At 38.9% G+C, this 16,822-nt stretch overlaps 1 protein-coding gene across 1 annotated transcript in view; it reads right to left on the reverse strand.

The window, feature by feature from the left end:
- Nucleotides 1-10,753, reverse strand: part of Glipr1 (GLI pathogenesis related 1) — a 15,597-nt gene extending 4,844 nt beyond the window's left edge. The window contains exons 1-3 of the mRNA XM_029568470.1: nt 10,304-10,753; nt 7,795-8,034; nt 3,845-3,933 (exon numbers count right to left, since the gene is read on the reverse strand). Of these exons, the coding sequence (XP_029424330.1) occupies nt 3,845-3,933; nt 7,795-8,034; nt 10,304-10,477 (503 nt within the window). The 5' untranslated portion in view covers nt 10,478-10,753. The remainder of the gene's footprint in view (nt 1-3,844; nt 3,934-7,794; nt 8,035-10,303) is intronic.
- Between the last annotated feature and the right edge of the window lie 6,069 nt (nt 10,754-16,822).

Consider the following 16,822-nt stretch of genomic DNA (forward strand, 5'->3'; position numbering starts at 1 on the left):
GGCTCCAAGTTAATTTAAGTTGCTTCAAAAATTTAGTTTGTTGGACTTGGATATAATGCAGAGGTAGAACATTTGCCAAGCATGGATGAGTACTTAAATCCAATCTGTGCTGTAAGCATAATAATAATAATAAATTATCCTTGTGTTCATGCTGTATCATAGAAAAGGCAAAATCTGTTAGTGATCTTGGTAGCAATTACAGATGTCCAAAACACACATTAGTCCTGGGGCTATCTCATTGTTGAAAAGCACAATACTCACCAAGTGGATTGAGTTCTAGAATGGTGAACTCATTAATGTTACCTTATTCTTTAATTGTGCATTCCAAACTAAAGAAGAATGGAAAATGCTACTTAAAATTGACAGAATCATTTCAAGAAAATCACCCTACTGGAAAGACCTGGATTTGTCTGGATGGGAGTGATTAAGGCAAAGGGAATTAACGTATTCTGCCTAATGAAGAAGCAGAATATTTTCCTATTTGTCCTAGAAGCTGGAAAGATAAGGGACCCCAGGAAAGAGGGAAGGCAAGATGAGTGAGTATTCCCCAAGGGAGTGGTGCCCTAAGCATGCTCTGTGCTGTACTGTGGTCAAGATTATTTCGTCTTGTGTTTTGAGCCTCTCCTCCACCAGGCCACTCTGAGTGCACTCTATAGCCTTCTCAGTGGTGTCCAGAAGAATAAAGTGAATTCTAGGTGACTGGTGAGTTAAGCACCCTATTCTGAAACAGTCTCAGAAACATGAGAGAAGATACAGGCTTTCTTACAATATTGTGGAACATGAGTGCATGACTTTGTATGTAAGAGTAAAACATAAACCTCAGAAGGCAGGCAGAAGTGAAGACGTGCCTGGCTGGTCTCTTCCTCCCTATGCCCCTCTAACCTCTCCACGCTTTTCGCACACTGATCTCCAAATTACAGCTGATCTGGACACTGCCACTCCCCTACTTAGAATTCTTTGAAGGCTTCCTCTCATGATTTGAATGACATTAAACCTTGTTTTGATGTACAAGATTCTTCATGGCCTGTGTGGTCTTCTTACCTCACTGCAGCAGTCCACACACCTTGCCCTCTGTCCCCGCTTTAAACTTGCCAAACTCCTCCAGAAGTTTCTCCATGAAGTTCTCAAATATGGTTCCCTTGAATTCTTCATGCCTAATCACAAAAAGCCTTTCCCTGCACATAGGACTTTTTTTTAAAGGACCTGCCTATTGATAGTTCCCATTACAGTATTGTTTATATTTCCTTAATTGCTGCTGTTATTGTGCCTCATAAATAACAATTTCAGAAACAGCAAAGACTGACTGGCTTGATTCCTTGAAACTCTGTAAAGAAATATTTGTTGAGTAGATGAATGTCTGAGCCTATTCTATAGAAGCCTTAAAAAATGTAATCTGGACCAGGTGTGGTGGTGCACTCCTTTAATCCCAGCACTCGGGAAGCAGAGGCAGGCAGATCTCTGTGAGTTCGAGGCCAGCCTGGTCTACATAGTGAGTTCCAGGACAGCTGGGGCTACAGGGAGACCCTGTCTCAAAAAGACCAAAAAAAAAAAAAAAAAAAAGTAATCTGAAATTTTAACATAATTCTGAAGGTAGAGTGATTCTACACTAGGAGAATTCACATTTGTACTTCATACTATAAGAATAAAAAATAATTTTGAAATAGTCATCATTACTAGGCATTACCTATAGTTGATGTTTTTAGATAGCTCTTTGTCTAAGTTTTACAATTATATAAATTGGTTGGTACCATTATCATTTAGACCTTTTGGCCCCAAACAAATTCAGAGAATTAATTTGAGGTCACAGAGTAAAGAAACTAACTACCTTAGCCTTTTAAGATGTCATATGAAAAGTTATCACTGGTTGAATTATGGCTTTGGCTACTGTTTCTATTGTTTCCCTTTCCAGATCAGATTTTTAAGTCAAAGACATTCTTTTCTGAAGGACACATGCTTAATCAGAATAGTAAAACCTCTTCTGATCAGTACTTCACAGAGAGAGGGGTTTGTTTCAGCCAATCTTCAGGAATCCAAACAATTCAAGGACAACAAATACAAGGAAAAATGGTTATTTATGGCAAGTGGTTTAAAAACACTAAAATATAAACAACTACTATAAATCTCTAAGGTAATCACTCTGATAGAAAAATGGGCAGAAGCCAGGCTGATCCCAGCACTCAGGAGGCAGAGGCAGGCAGATTTCTGTGAGATCAAGGCCAGCCTGGTCTACATAGTTCCAGGCAGGCTGGCACTAGGGAGACCCTGCCAAAAAAAAAGGAAAATTGGGCAGATGATAGGATTCACCAAAGAAGGTAGCAATGAAAAATTAATAAAGCAATTTTTAATCACTAGTCAGGAAAGAGAAAACTAAAGAAAATGTGATTTTCTTTTTTAAAAAATAATTTTTTTTAATATTTTTTATTTTATATGTATGTGTGTATTGCCTGTGTGTAGGTAAGTGCACCCATGTTGTGCAATGAGGACAGAAGAGGCTGTCGGATCCTCTGGAACTGGAGCTATGGACAGTTGTTAGCTGCCATGTGGGTGCTGGGACTCGAACCTGGTCTTCTGCAAGAACAACCAGTGTTCTTAACAGCTGAGCTGTCTCTCCAGCCCCCAAAATGTGATTTTCCATCAAATGATAAAATATTCAATGCCCAGTATATACATATAAGCCTATATGTATATGATAATATGTGTGAGGGAGTAGTTTGGTACTAGATGAATTCAGAAGTGTTCATGCTGGTATTACTTCTAGGAATTGAATGGAAATGAAAGTGATGGAAGACTCATACCCAACCAGTGAATCTGTACAGAAAGAAAGTTCATATAAAACATGAGTATAATGACGTCTTGGTGCTATCAGCAACACAGGTCCTGGAGCCAGATAGCCAGATCAAAGTCACTGACTGCAGGGTTGGGTGGGTCTCACCCTCTGTCTCATTTTTCTTATATGCTTTGTCATTGGCATCCTTGACTGGTTGTGACTTTGCACTTTTTGCTTCCAGCAGAGCTCAAAGAGGGCAGTGGTCTTCAACACCTAATAAGAATTTTAATCTTGCTACTCTTAAAACTGTGTGTTTATCACATTAGCAAGGACCCCTCTTCTTCCATCCCCTGCCCAGTCCTAAGCAATCACTGATCGACTTTCCATACACACTTACCTCTTCTTACTGCTCAGTTTAAATCAAATTATACAAGAGATGCTCTTGTGGAACTGGTGTCTTCTGCTTGGCACAATGTTCACCACGTCTATGTCTATCTACATTGTAGCATTTATCTTTGCCTTTTTATTATTGAAGTTTTCACTGTATTGATACACTACATTTTCTTTGCCAGCTCATCAGTTGATATACATTTGAGTTGAGTACACCTTTAGTTTTAAATAAACTATCATTTCTTGACCTTTCAGCTAAGATCAAGTATGTTATAAATAAAACTGTAATGAACATTTTGTTCAAAAAAATGTGTGTTTACATAGTGTTTACAAAGGGTATGTACACACAGTATTAATGGAGTGGGTCTCTGGGCAGGGGAATAATGGGCCTTTACTTTTCTTCTTTACACTTTATTATCTATATTTTCTATATTAAAGATAAATACTTGTAATAATAACATTTTTTAGAAGTAATTCAGGTACTTACGCAGGTCCATAGTTGCATATAAAATGTGCTCCATCTCTAGGACAAAATTGCACTGCACAGCCAACCTTGTAACTATCTGCCCAAACAAGGGGAATAATGGGCCTTTACTTTTCTTCTTTACACTTTATTATCTATATTTTCTATATTAAAGATAAATACTTGTAATAATAACATTTTTTAGAAGTAATTCAGGTACTTACGCAGGTCCATAGTTGCATATAAAATGTGCTCCATCTCTAGGACAAAATTGCACTGCACAGCCAACCTTGTAACTATCTGCCCAAACAACCTGGAAGTACAAGAAGATTTTTTAACATCGCAATAACAAAATGAACATTTGATTATGATTAAGCCTTCATAATTATTGTAAAAAATATCCATCCTTGTTGGTTGAACACTTACTAGGGAAATTTTAGGTGCTCAAAACTGAACTGGAAACAAGTCTATGATTACTATTTCAGTACGTGAGTGCACTGGTCTGTTTGTAAAATAAACATGTAAACCATAAGGTGATTTTCAAACAGTACTACTACAGTACAAGTACTATTTTCAAACAATAAAGCAACTTGACAAGAGGGCCTGATGGGGAGAAGGAAGACATCTCTGAAGGAACCTTTGAAACGAGTAATTGAAGATTCTGCAGCACTGAGGATAAACATCAGGGGACCTCAACAATGGACAAAGTGTTTCCAGCAGTCCTCTCAGAACAAAGGCCCAGAGGTGGAATTTGCTTGGCATATAGGGTGGCAGAAAAGGTGGCCAAGGGGACCCAGGATCTACGGGGGACAATCACAGAGGATGAGCTCAAAGTCAGAGGACAGATCCATCATGGAAGTTCTGGTAGGTACCGGGCTGCTGTTTCACAAGTCTTAGCAAGATTCATTTGGTGCATATGAAGTAGAGACTGAGCAGATCCTAAGAAGAAGTAATTGGAGGCTATTTCAGCAGTATAAGGATGAACACATAGTGCGTCACTCGTGGGTGGTGAAGCTCCTGGTTTCAAGTTAATGACTCAGAAATATAGCTGAAGGAATTCACTTTTGTTCTGAGTGTGGGGCAAGTATTTTGGTTTGAGATCTAAGCAACATTTACTGAAATAGATAAAACTAGTGGACAAGCAGTTGAACAGGAGCATGGGCAAAGTGTTCTGTTCAGAACACGTTAATTTTGGACTTCCTATTAGATAAACCGGTAAAGACTGACACATAGCTGCTGGATTTAATATCTGCAGTTCAGAGGACAGGGTAAAGTCAGAAGTAGGAATCTAGAAGACACGAGATTAAATGAGGTCACAGAGGCAAAGATAATAGATAAAGAGGTAAATGAGAACCTGGGAAGAAAACCATACAGTAGTACCAAAGCGCTTGGTAATGTGGAGGGAAACTGGCTCCCTGGGAAGGTGGCTGTGCTGCAACACTGGCCCAGTGCTCAGAGGAGCTCTGGGTTTAGTTTAAACCATGCTGCTGATAGCACCTTCAGTGCTACCTCCTCCTCCTTCAGTGAAGGATTCCAGCTTTTCATTTTTCACTAATCCCTGCAAGTTATGCGGCATATCTTGACCAAGAGTGTTTAATGTCATAGAATGCTAAAGAAACATTTCAGAAAGTAGCTTGTTCTTGCAGACAAACCAGCCATCAAACAACTTCTTATTTACAGTAATACAAAAGTATACTTTAAAATTATTTTTACAGTAATTTTTGAGCCATTTTGTGACAAGCACTGTGCTAAATATGTGAGTACAATGGTGAATGAGCCTGCAGGCCCCAAAATGTAGACAAAAGCGATCATGAAGTCATTTCAGAGTTTTGAGGACCATCAGTGGTTTTAAGACATGATGTGGGACGTTTCTCTGGAGCCTGAGCTGCAGCTCTGCTGAGGACCACACACATGCATCTGCCTTCCAGCATGGAGCAATTTCTAAAGCTGAGTTTAGTTGGATATGGTACCTGACACCTGTGTTTCCAGCACTTTGGAAATAGAAGTATTGTGAGTTCAAGACCTTCCTGAGCTACACAGTGAGATCAAGATCGTCCTGGGCCATGAGTGAGATTAAATTAAAGTTGAAATTACTAAAGTATAATTAACATAATGGTAAAACTGTTCTTTGTAGTGTACACTTTTCTGAATTTAGGCAGAAGCATACAGTTCTATAACTACTATAATATTTTCAGTTAGTGTCTCAGTGTGTCACCCTCGCTGGCCTGGAACTTGCTTTGTAGACCAGGCTGGCCTTGAACTCAGAGACTCTGCTTCCTGGGTGCTGGGATTAAAGGCATGGGTCATCATGCCTGGATACCTGTCCTATTTTAGTCACACTGTTCCCCAAGTTTTGCAAAAACTGAACTTTCAGCAACAAAAATATATAATCTGTTAAATCATTCATATTATTATACTGAAATTATTCTTAAATGTCAGTCTATCTCCAGTGACCTTAAAGTATTGGTAAATAGAATATTAATAAATAAAAATATACCAGTAACAAGAAGATAGCTCTGAATTTATTATATTTGCTCTGCACAGCCACCTATCAATGGCCAGCATGTACAAACAAATTGATTTTCAATAGGAGATGAGTGTAAGAGGGGGCTTAGAATCCCTGCTTTAGGTAACTTTCCACCATGAATTTGAAATAGTAACAGTATTCTTGAATCCCCAGCAAGGTTTCTTCTAAGGATGAAACAGGAGTCTTTAGCCAAACTGTATCAGATCCTTCTTCCAACATGACTGTTGAGACAGTAGATCATGGGCTCTGATCTTTGCTAACTGCTAACCCAAAAGTGTTGGTCCAGATTCCAATACAGCAGAGTCTGAGATATTACTTTATGTTCTAACTTAAGGTACAGCCTCAGAAGTGGGAGTAAGGAGGAGTAAAGCTAGTTTAGGGTTTCACACAGCAAGAGATATGTGGGTTGGTTCTTCAAACAGAGTGAAAGTTTGTCAAAGAGAAAGGAAAAGAAAGAGACGAGGCAAAATTAACCAGGTGTAGAAGGTATACAATATATATGAGCGAGCCTGGTACCATAACTGAATTTTAAGTAAATGTGTAGCTTTTGGAAGAGTTTAATTTACTACAGGCTTGTTTGCCCATGCTTGTATATACAAGTTAAGACATTTCATATCCCTTATCCCAGGGAGCCATAACAAGAAGGGTAAACTGAAGTTTATGTCATATAGGCCTAAGACTTCGGAGACTTCCTTAAATTATCTGAGATTATTTGTAAATTCTTCACTACATCAGGAAGAAAAGGAGGGCTAACATTTTGGACACATGAAAATTAATTTTCAAAATCTAGTCTTTTCCATAGAGATCAGAGACAAACTAGTGTTCTTAATGTCTTCAGGAGACCAATACATTCTACCTTCCCTTTAGAAGAGGGGGCCTCATCATGGGAGACTGTCCAAAAATTCCTGGGTCTAGGAGAATATAGCTATGACAACCACTCTGTAAGTGAGCATGAGGTCTAGCTTTATAAGTTGAAAGCCTCATTCAGTTCCTAGCACAAACCTGTAAGGGAGGTGCTGTTATCTGTAGACCAGCAAATGGAGTCAGAAAAATTCAGATGTTTCCCCATTGCTATTTAGCTAAGAAGAGGAGAGTTCAGATTCACTTATTAGATATGTTGCAAGGCTTTAAATAATATAATATATGCAAGTTATCAAATGAACTATTAGCATCTAGTATTGCCAAGGCTAATGACCCTCACATATTAATTATGTCCATATAACCCAACATTTCCAATCACCATTTCTGGTAATATTGGAGCCTTTTATTTTTATTTTTTTTAATTAAAGTTCTCTCATATTTATAATCATACTAGCTTACTATATATTTTCTTAGCAGCAAGTTCCAGTTTTATCTTTACCTTTAAAAAGATGGTTTCAAGAAAATATAGGGGTGGGACTGGAGAGATGGCTCAGTGGTTAAGAGCACTGCCTGCTCTTACAGAGGACCTGAGTTTGATTCCCATCACCCACATAGCTTCTAACAACTGTCCTTAACTCCAGTTCCAGGGGATCAGAGGCCCTCTTCTGACCCCCATGGGCATTGCACGATAAGGGTACATCTACCTACATGTGTGCAAGCAATACACTCATATACATAAAATAAAAATAATAAAATACTGAAAAGAAAATACAGGAGCATACTTACCTGAGTGTAGTGGCCACAGACCTTTTTGCATTTCCTGGTGTTGAAGTCATAGTCCTTGATTTCATCGTACCATTGGAAGATGGCTGAAGACACTGAGAAGAGGATTAAAGGTCCGTTCCAGATATTTTCTCCCACTGCAGTGAAGTTTGGGTGCAGCCTTGACTTCAGCTGTGGGTTGTGTTTAAACTGACAAACTTTTGCCCATGCTTTTGCGATTTTGGCTAGTGCTGGATCCCAAGACTGCAAAATAATAAGCAACACAGAAGTCAAGAATGAAATCTGTTATTAAAAAATGTGAGGTTGGCTCACAGTGGAGAGATGGCTCAGCGGTTAAGAGCACTGACTGCTGTTGCAGAGGACTGGGTTCAGTTCCCAGCACCCACATGGCAGCTATGAACCGTCCTTAACTCCAATTCCAGGGGAATCCGAAGCCCTCTTCTGACCTCCGCTGCATTGCATGACACGGGTGCACTCACACACATGCAGGCAATACACTCAATACACATAAAATAAAAATAATAAATAAAATACTTTTTTGAAAATGTGAGGCTGTTACCCTGCTAACTCATATCTGTAGACACACTAGTTTACTCTTTAGCACCAGGCTCGTTCTCCCTGTAGCAGGAATTTAAATGATGAATGAGGTGTGATGGGGAGAATAGAGAGGAAGCACTGCCTACAGTTCCCCTGTGCTAGTCTCCAGCTGCTAACCAGGGCTGAGAGAAAGTACAAAATCATCAGGTGAAAGCAAAAGAAATCAAATGGGTATGACTAGGAGCGGGAGAAGTGGCAGCATCCTTGTCTGCAGATGACATGATCTTCTGACTGGAAATCCTTAGACGGTAAGTTCAATGAAGTAGCAGGATGCAAAATCAACATACAAAAATACTGTAACTTTTGTATGAAGTAGTCATGAAAAAGAAATCTGAAAAATAGTTCCATTCTAATATCCCCCCAATAAAATATGTAGGAATAAACCTTACCAAGGAGATGAAAGACCTCTACAGTGAAACACTGAAGAAAGATAAGATGACACTAGAAGATGGAAAGACTGCTCATGCACATGGATTTGGATAATAGACATTTTTTATTTAATATTTATTTTATGCATTTATTTTTATTATATGTGTATGAGTGTATTGCCTGCATGTATGTAAGTGCATCCATGTCATGCAGTGCCCTCAGAGGTCTGAAGAGGCCATCAGATCTCCTGGAACTAGAGTTATGGATGGTGGTGAGCTGCCATGTGGGTGCTGGGAATTGAACCTGGGTCCTCTGCAAGAGCAGCCAGTGCTCTTAACTACTAAGCCATTTCTCCAGTGCCCGGATAATTGATATTTTTAAATGATAGTTATCATTGCAGGAGGTTCATTACAGTCCCCATGAGAACACTAAGGCTTTATTCACAAGCTTTCTAAAATTCACAAAGAAACACAAAATATATGACCAAAGGAATTCTAAGCAAAAAAAAAAAAAAAAAAAAAACAAAACAAAAGACATTGCAAACCTACTTCAAAATATGCTAGATGTGGGGCATGGTGGTACATGCCTTTAATCCTTGCATGGGAGGCAGAGGCAGGTGAATGTCTGTGAGAAGGAGGCCAGCCTGTTCTACATAGAGAGTTCTAGACTATCTGGGCTACAGGGAGACCCTGTTTCAAAAAAAAAAAAAAGTCAATTAATTAAATATAATAAAAATAAAGCAAACGCAAAGAGAAGGAAATATCAGAATGAAGTGACGGCCTGAAGAAAAGGAGAAATATTTTCCCAGCCGTCCATCCACCAAGGAATTCATATTAAAAATGTATTTAAAACAGATAAAAATATATATTTAAAAGTATTAACACCAAAAGAATGAAAAATTCAAACCCACAAATTGACAACTGAACGGAACAGAATTCTCAGAAGTCCAGCTCAGCATCTTTAGCCATTAGAGAAACGTAAACAAAAACTACACCAAGATTCCATCTCACCCTAGTCAAAACAATATCAAGAGCACAAATTCTGTTAAGGATGTTAAGTGGAAAAGAAGGCCTTGAACATTGATGTTGGGAATGTGAATTAGTCCAGTCACTATGGAAATCAGTATACAGTTCCTCAGAAAACTAAATCTGAGGCTTGCTATGTGATTCGGATACATCATTCTTGTGCATATACTCACAGGAGTAAAATTCAGCATACTTTAGGAATATCTACACAACCATGTTTTGTGGCACTAGTCATAATAGCCAAGCTATGAATTGCATGTAAGTGTCTATAGATAGATGAAGGAATAAGAAAAACATGTATGTGTATGTCTGCTCATGACTGGAGGTGAAGGAAGTGCTCAGAGAAAAACATGCTTTGAGTTTGCTAAGGCAGACTGCAATAAAGGGCTGTACCCAGTAGGTTTTGAGTACAGATTGTGAATTTACTGCACACAGTTACAAGCAAAAAAAAAAAAAAAAATCATTCAGGATTACCCAGAATTTTTGACTACATATGCTACAAATACTGATAGTTTACTCACCATGTGTAGCATTTTCCTGGCTGTTGGATTCACTTTTGAGCGAAACTTGTTATGAATTTGAACACACTCTTTGATGAAATCTTCATTTTCGATATCTGGCAAAGTGCTTGCTGTATATCGAGAAGTGGAGACTGCAGAAGCCATCCAGACCATGGAAGCAAGGACCAGCTGCATGTTCCCTCAGGCTGGTCTGGACCTAGAATCCAGAGTCTCGGGTTTCTGATAGTGTGCTCAATTCTCTCCAGTTTTTAGCTGTTTTTTTCTCCCCCATGCTAGGGGTTGAACCCAGGGTCCTGTCTGTGCTAGGCAAGTGCTCTGCCACTAAGCTACTATCCATCCCCCTCTGTCTTTACAGGCAGCTTTACAAAACATAAGACTTCAGTTTTGAGAAGTCTGAAAGCAGAACATGAAGTCATCACAAGTTTTAAGAAATGGATTTCTCCATATATGGCTCGCAGCTCATTCTGTCCTCTTAACCCTGTCTTTTCAGTTCTCAGTGACACAGCACCTATTGCATTACCAGGTCATACCAGTCTTTGAACAGGGGGGTATTTCCAAAGGAAATTCTTAAGTCTTCAGAAATAAGTCTCCACCTAAAGCACCCAAAGACTTGCAAAATGGTTTTTTTTTTTTTTTAATTTTTAAAACCTTTGGTTTTTTGTTGTTGTTGTTGTTGATGTTATAAAAACACATCATCCAACAGTGTGGATACAATTATCTACCCTCCTTATCAGTAGATGTTTCAATCTCCCTGAATCTCTCTTTATCAGTGGATCAGTGGCTGTCTGAATGAATAGATAGCACTGAGCCTTGTGTGTGTGGGTTTTTTTTGTGTGTGTATGTGTTTTTGAGACAGGGTCTCCCTGTAACCCCAGCTGTCCTGGAACTCACTATGTAGACCAGGCTGGCCTTGAACTCACAGAGATCCACCTGCCTCTGCCTCCCGAGTGCTGGGATCAAAGGCGTGCGCCACCAGGCCTGGCTATATTTTTTTTTCCTGTACAGACACAGTGGTAAAATGAATTTATAACTTAGGCACAGTAAGAGATTATAGCAGTAATAATAATAAGCTAGAACAATCATAACAATATTTACTAATAAACTTGCCAGAATCACTACCATTATGCATTGAGGCCCAAGTAAAGTAAGGGTTTCTGGAACACAGGCAGTAATACCAAAAGTTTATCTGATAACTCAGGCACTTATTATGTGACTAATGATTAATGACTAATACAACTGCATGCGTGTATAGCAGACAAAGTTTGGGTTACTTCCTGAGGCAGACCGAGTTAAAATGGTGCAAGATTTCACAATGTTTTTCAGAACAATATGCAACTTCAAACTTAGGAACTATTGAATTCTAGAATTTTTTATTTAATATCATTGAACAGTTGTTGACAATGAGTAACTGAAACACCAGAAAGTAAAAGTGTAGCTAAGAGGGGGCTGTTATGGCTGACTGACATTCTAATTTGACCTAGAATTCAAAGGTGGACCATATGTACACAGGCATGCTTGGGGAAGGAGAAGGAAAGGAGGGAGGGAGAAAGGGAGGGAGGGAGAGGAGAAAGGGGAGTGAGAGGGAGGGTAATTTAACTCCTCAGAGCCAGCCCCAGCTTCTCCATTTACCTTACACTTCTGCAGCAAAAAACCCAGAGGTGGTTTGCCACAGAACAACAGATATGCAAGCCTCCACTTTTAGGAAGGCTTATAGTGTCCCAGGAGTTTCCCCATTGCTTACCTTTGGTCTTTACTGCCACGTTCTTGATAAACATGCGTATGTGTTAAGAAAGAACTTGTTTTCAGTGATTTTTGCTAAGTGGGTGGCATTTTAGCAAATTCATTTTAAAACCATCTTTTTACTGATTTTTTGTACTAATTTTTTAAGGTAGAGATATACTGCCTTTTGTGATAAACACTTTGTTTTGGAAAGTCATGCACAAATTAACACATTACACCGTAGATAAACCTGTACATAGATAAAAGAAAGATCAGAATTTCCCTGCATTATATGTGATTATCACTGCACGATTGGGTAACTCTGTATAGCTGTGTATTTTACTAAAGTTCCTTATAAAAAGTGACATTTTGTTGTAGTGATAATTACATATATGGCATAAAACCTCATCCTTACTATTCTATCCCAGACATGTCTATTTAGATATACCATGGACTCTTTTTTTAATTTCTGGAGGAGAAATGACATAGGATCCTCTATAATTTCATCCTTCTTATTAGAGACTGTATTTGGGCTTCCAAAACCTCTAGGACCTCTTCTCTTTGGAGTGTGGGTGGGTATTTGAGATGGACAAAGATAAGGAGTCCAGAAGATCCAGGAAGGCAGAGGAACTCTAGTTTGTGTCAACTATGGAGGTTTTATTTGTGTTATTTTACTTGGTATAAGCCAGTTTTATATATGCCACTACGCATGAGCTAATTCTGACCCATATCCTATAACCAGTTACACGGACCTATACTCTAATCAGAAATTCACACGCCAAAAGCAGTCCTAGGACTTTAGATAAGGCTATGGAAATTGACATTGAAGAATATGTTCATTAGAACAGGATGTTTAGAGGGCAATATTCACTGGCAAAATAAATAATATTCAAGATGATGTCTTGTAGGAAGATTGAATACATTTTCCTGCCATTGCCTGAAGGAGGTAATTAAAAGTAGCCAAGCACAGATCTCTAATACCACCAGTCAAATGTTCCAGGAAGTGCCACCTCACAAGAGGCCTCTATCCCCTGGCCTGGCTTCTGGGCTAGCTGGTCCTAAGTTTAGAACATCTGTCAGGGAGATTTTTATAAAGCTTATGGTCGGAATGCTTAAGGGCAGAGTGTAGGGCCATGCTTGTAACTGTCTGCAAATGAGTACTAAGACATTTAACAGAATTTCTCCAAACCTACTTTTATAGTAGCATACCTTGAGGCAGAAAAAACAGTGTTTGCTTAACTTAGCTCCACCTGTCTGAGGCTCCCAATACTCATCAAAAGAACCTGATGTTTACAGCTGGGTGTGGTGGCACATGCCACTTGGGAGGCAGAGGCAGGTGGATCTTTGTGAGTTCAAGGCCAGCCTGGTCTACATAGTGAGTTCCAGGACAGCTGGGGCTACAAGGAGACCTTGTCTCAAAAAGACAAAAAAGAAAAAAAAGAACCTGATGTTTGACAGCATGGTAGCTTAGACCAGTCAACAGCAGTGATGGCAAGCACAGAGCCAGGCCTATCAAAGTCACCATCTCACAGGGCTGACACTAAACCTCGTCTGTCCCTCACAAACTTCTCTACATCTCTGTGCCTACATGTGTGGGAATGACTTTTCTAGAAATGCCTCCTGCCTTACTGTTGTAACCAAAGTTACTCTTGTGTTCACATGTTGCATACATGTATATATTGCAAACAATATGTGGGTTTAGATTAAGAATATCTGTGGTTTTGTATGCTGTTGTGGGTCAGTAAGGGTCAGAAAAGGCAAGTTCTTCCCGGATGAAACAAAGATCCTCATTTCTTTTCTGTATCATGCTGGATGCACTATTTAGATACATTAAAAAAAAAAAAGTCTGCCCTTTGTTGGAGGAACCATTCTGAGAGAACTCAGAGGGAACAGTTCATTTCTGGTTTAAACAACTCCAGGACTTTATTTATTTTGGCTGGCACCAGCACAGTATGGCATCCACCACATACATATATAAATAGTATTCTCATTTACAGATGAAAATGCTGAGAGAAAGGACGTTCAGTAACTAGACCAATACCATTAGCAAGCTGCTGACAAAGAGTCTGATTGCAAATGGTTCTTTGTGACTGTAGAAAAGTGTGGTTGCTGACATTTATTATATAACAGCATCAACAGTGATGGTTTGCTTATCAGCCATATCTGGTTACTGCTCTAGGAGGCTTAACCTAGAGACCATTTCCCCAGCCCCTTGGACATTCTATTAGCTACCTACAGCAGTGGGAAGCAGAGAAGGCAGAAGGGTCAGCTTGGTGGGGTAAAATACCTAGGTTTGTCACCAGTGGCCTACCTCCTCCAACAAAGCCCCACTATCTCCCACTAATGCCATCATGCTATGAATTCATCATGAGACCAGTTAAATGATCAGTCCAATGTCCAAAGATCTAGCACCTTTCCCAAAGCCCGTCAGCTGGCAGCCACAGCCTCAATGCATGAGCCTGTGAGAGACATTTCTTTTTCAAGTCATAAAACAATGCTAGGATGATAACTGAATATCATCTATAGCTAAGCACTCAAACATTGCTACACTTACTGTAAATATTTTCTGAAACTGTCCATAGCAACGATATGTTTCAGATATGTTTCAGATATTTAATAAAGGTTCACATCCTCTTGGTGCACTTCTTAGTTTGATTAGAATGCTTTGAAGCTGAAATATGAGTTGCTTGGTTTCACACAAACACGTACCGGCAGCTTCCTCTTTTTCTGTAGAGAGAGTTCTGGCTGCATACTCTGTCAAGTTTCTTCAGTGAATCTACTGGGGCGACCCCAGAAAAGGAATCATATGTTCAGAACATCTGTCAAGGATGTTCTGAACATATGTTCAGCAGTTACATTACCAGATTCCCAGTAGCTTAGAAGACCTTTATACAAACTAAAAATTGTGTACAGGAAAATTAGCTCTCCTGTGGAGAGAGGCTGAGACCTGCTGTGGAGTTACCATGGTAACATTAACTTCCTCTTCTACTCTTAAACCCTTCAGCCACAGTATTATGTCTTTTTCTTCCACTTTTTGGCTTCCATCCTGCCTAGGGAAGACCACTAGGTGCACAGCAGAATATTCTACTCAGTCAAAGAGGGCAGCTATCTTTTGCCTGTTTGTCATAACCTGTGACCTCAGCCATTTCTTTTTTCATGATATGTACTTCCTTATGACTGTGGAATTATATAGGTACATTAAAAATTTTTTAGTAATTTAATTTTACTTTATTTTTTTGAGGCAGGGTCTCATGTAGCCACGACTGCTTTCAGACCTTACTATGTAGCCAAGAATAACGTTGAGCTCTTGATCCTCTTGCCTCTACCTCCCAAGTGCTGGATTACAACACATCTACTAACATGCCTGGCCATAGGTCCATTTTTCATGAGGAATTTGAGGACCAGACTATAACTTGCTCATAGTCACACAGTAAATGAAATAAGTAAAGCAAACCCATGTTGCCTCTTTTCATTATAACAATGGCTTTCAGACTGTGATATCAATATAGTAAATGATTGGTGATTTTAGTTGGTCTTCCCAATGTTTCTAGGGTATGATCATGGCCAGAGAACTAAAATTGTATACCATGGTATATAATTCTTTTTGCTCTGATGACTTCCTCTCCCTGGCAAAGAGCTTAGGCTGAACACATTTGTGTATTCTTATTTTTTGTGTCTGGGGATGTTGGCATGCAAATTCCCTCTGCTTCTCACTACTGCTTCTAGACCACTACTACAAGACCTTCCCTTAGTGATTTCTGATATGTATGAAATTCATTTTGGGGCTGGAGAGATGTCTAGCTTACTATTGAATCAGACATATTCCAGAGCTGAGGCAGTTGTAAGAGCTCAATCGTTCAATTTGTGCTGCCTAATTCTACAGCCACCAGCCATACAGGGTTGTTAAACACATGAAATATAGCCAGTCTAAATTGAATGTGCTCTAAATGCAAAATATACTCCAAATCTTAAAGGCCTGTCATGAAACAAAGAATATAGATTATTTCCTCAATATATTGGGTTTAATAATGCATATTATTAAAGATAATTTCATTTTTTTTCATTTTTAATGCTACTGTAAGAAAAATTTTAAAAAGTGTGGATTACATTGTATTTCTATTAGCCAATGTTGTTTTCAATAAACAATCTATGATTAGTATGGATAATCTATAACTAGCGTGGACTTATGGCCTGGTAGAGTTAGAGCTATGTTCAACTAGGAACTTTGTGTATAAACCTGTATTCATTAGAATATCCTGTTTTTAAAATATTTTATTTATTATTTTAATTTTTGGTGTATGAGTGTATTGCCTGCATGTAGGTAGATATGCCTACAGTGCCCGTGGAGGTCAGAAGAGGGCATAGGATCCCCTGGAACTGGAGTTACAGATGGTTGTTGTGGGTGCTGGAAATTGAACCCAGGTGAGCCATCTCTCCAGTCCCTGAATATCCTGTTTTTCATAATTCATCAAACTAGCTCATAAATTCAAGTTTCTAGTCAATATGGGATTGGACTTAGGAAGATGTAGTTGGCAATGCCACTCTGACCCAATCAAGTGTCCATAGACTTCTGTCTTTGCATATACTTGTATAATAATTAAAATATAGGAATTTTCCTTATATACACAATGAAGTTTTAATCAGTCCTAAAAAATGAAATTTTCAGGGAAAAAAAGGAGGAACTGAAAAAATATTTAAAGAAGTAACCCAGACCTACAAAGACAAATGTCACATGTTCTCTCTCACACATGAATCCCAGCCCCTAATTCTTATTTATGTGTGAGTGTGGGTAGAGACTAG

This window comes from Nannospalax galili, unplaced genomic scaffold (assembly GCF_000622305.1).
Source record: "Nannospalax galili isolate Female #2095 unplaced genomic scaffold, S.galili_v1.0 scaffold720, whole genome shotgun sequence".
NCBI classification, from domain to species: Eukaryota; Metazoa; Chordata; class Mammalia; order Rodentia; family Spalacidae; genus Nannospalax; species Nannospalax galili.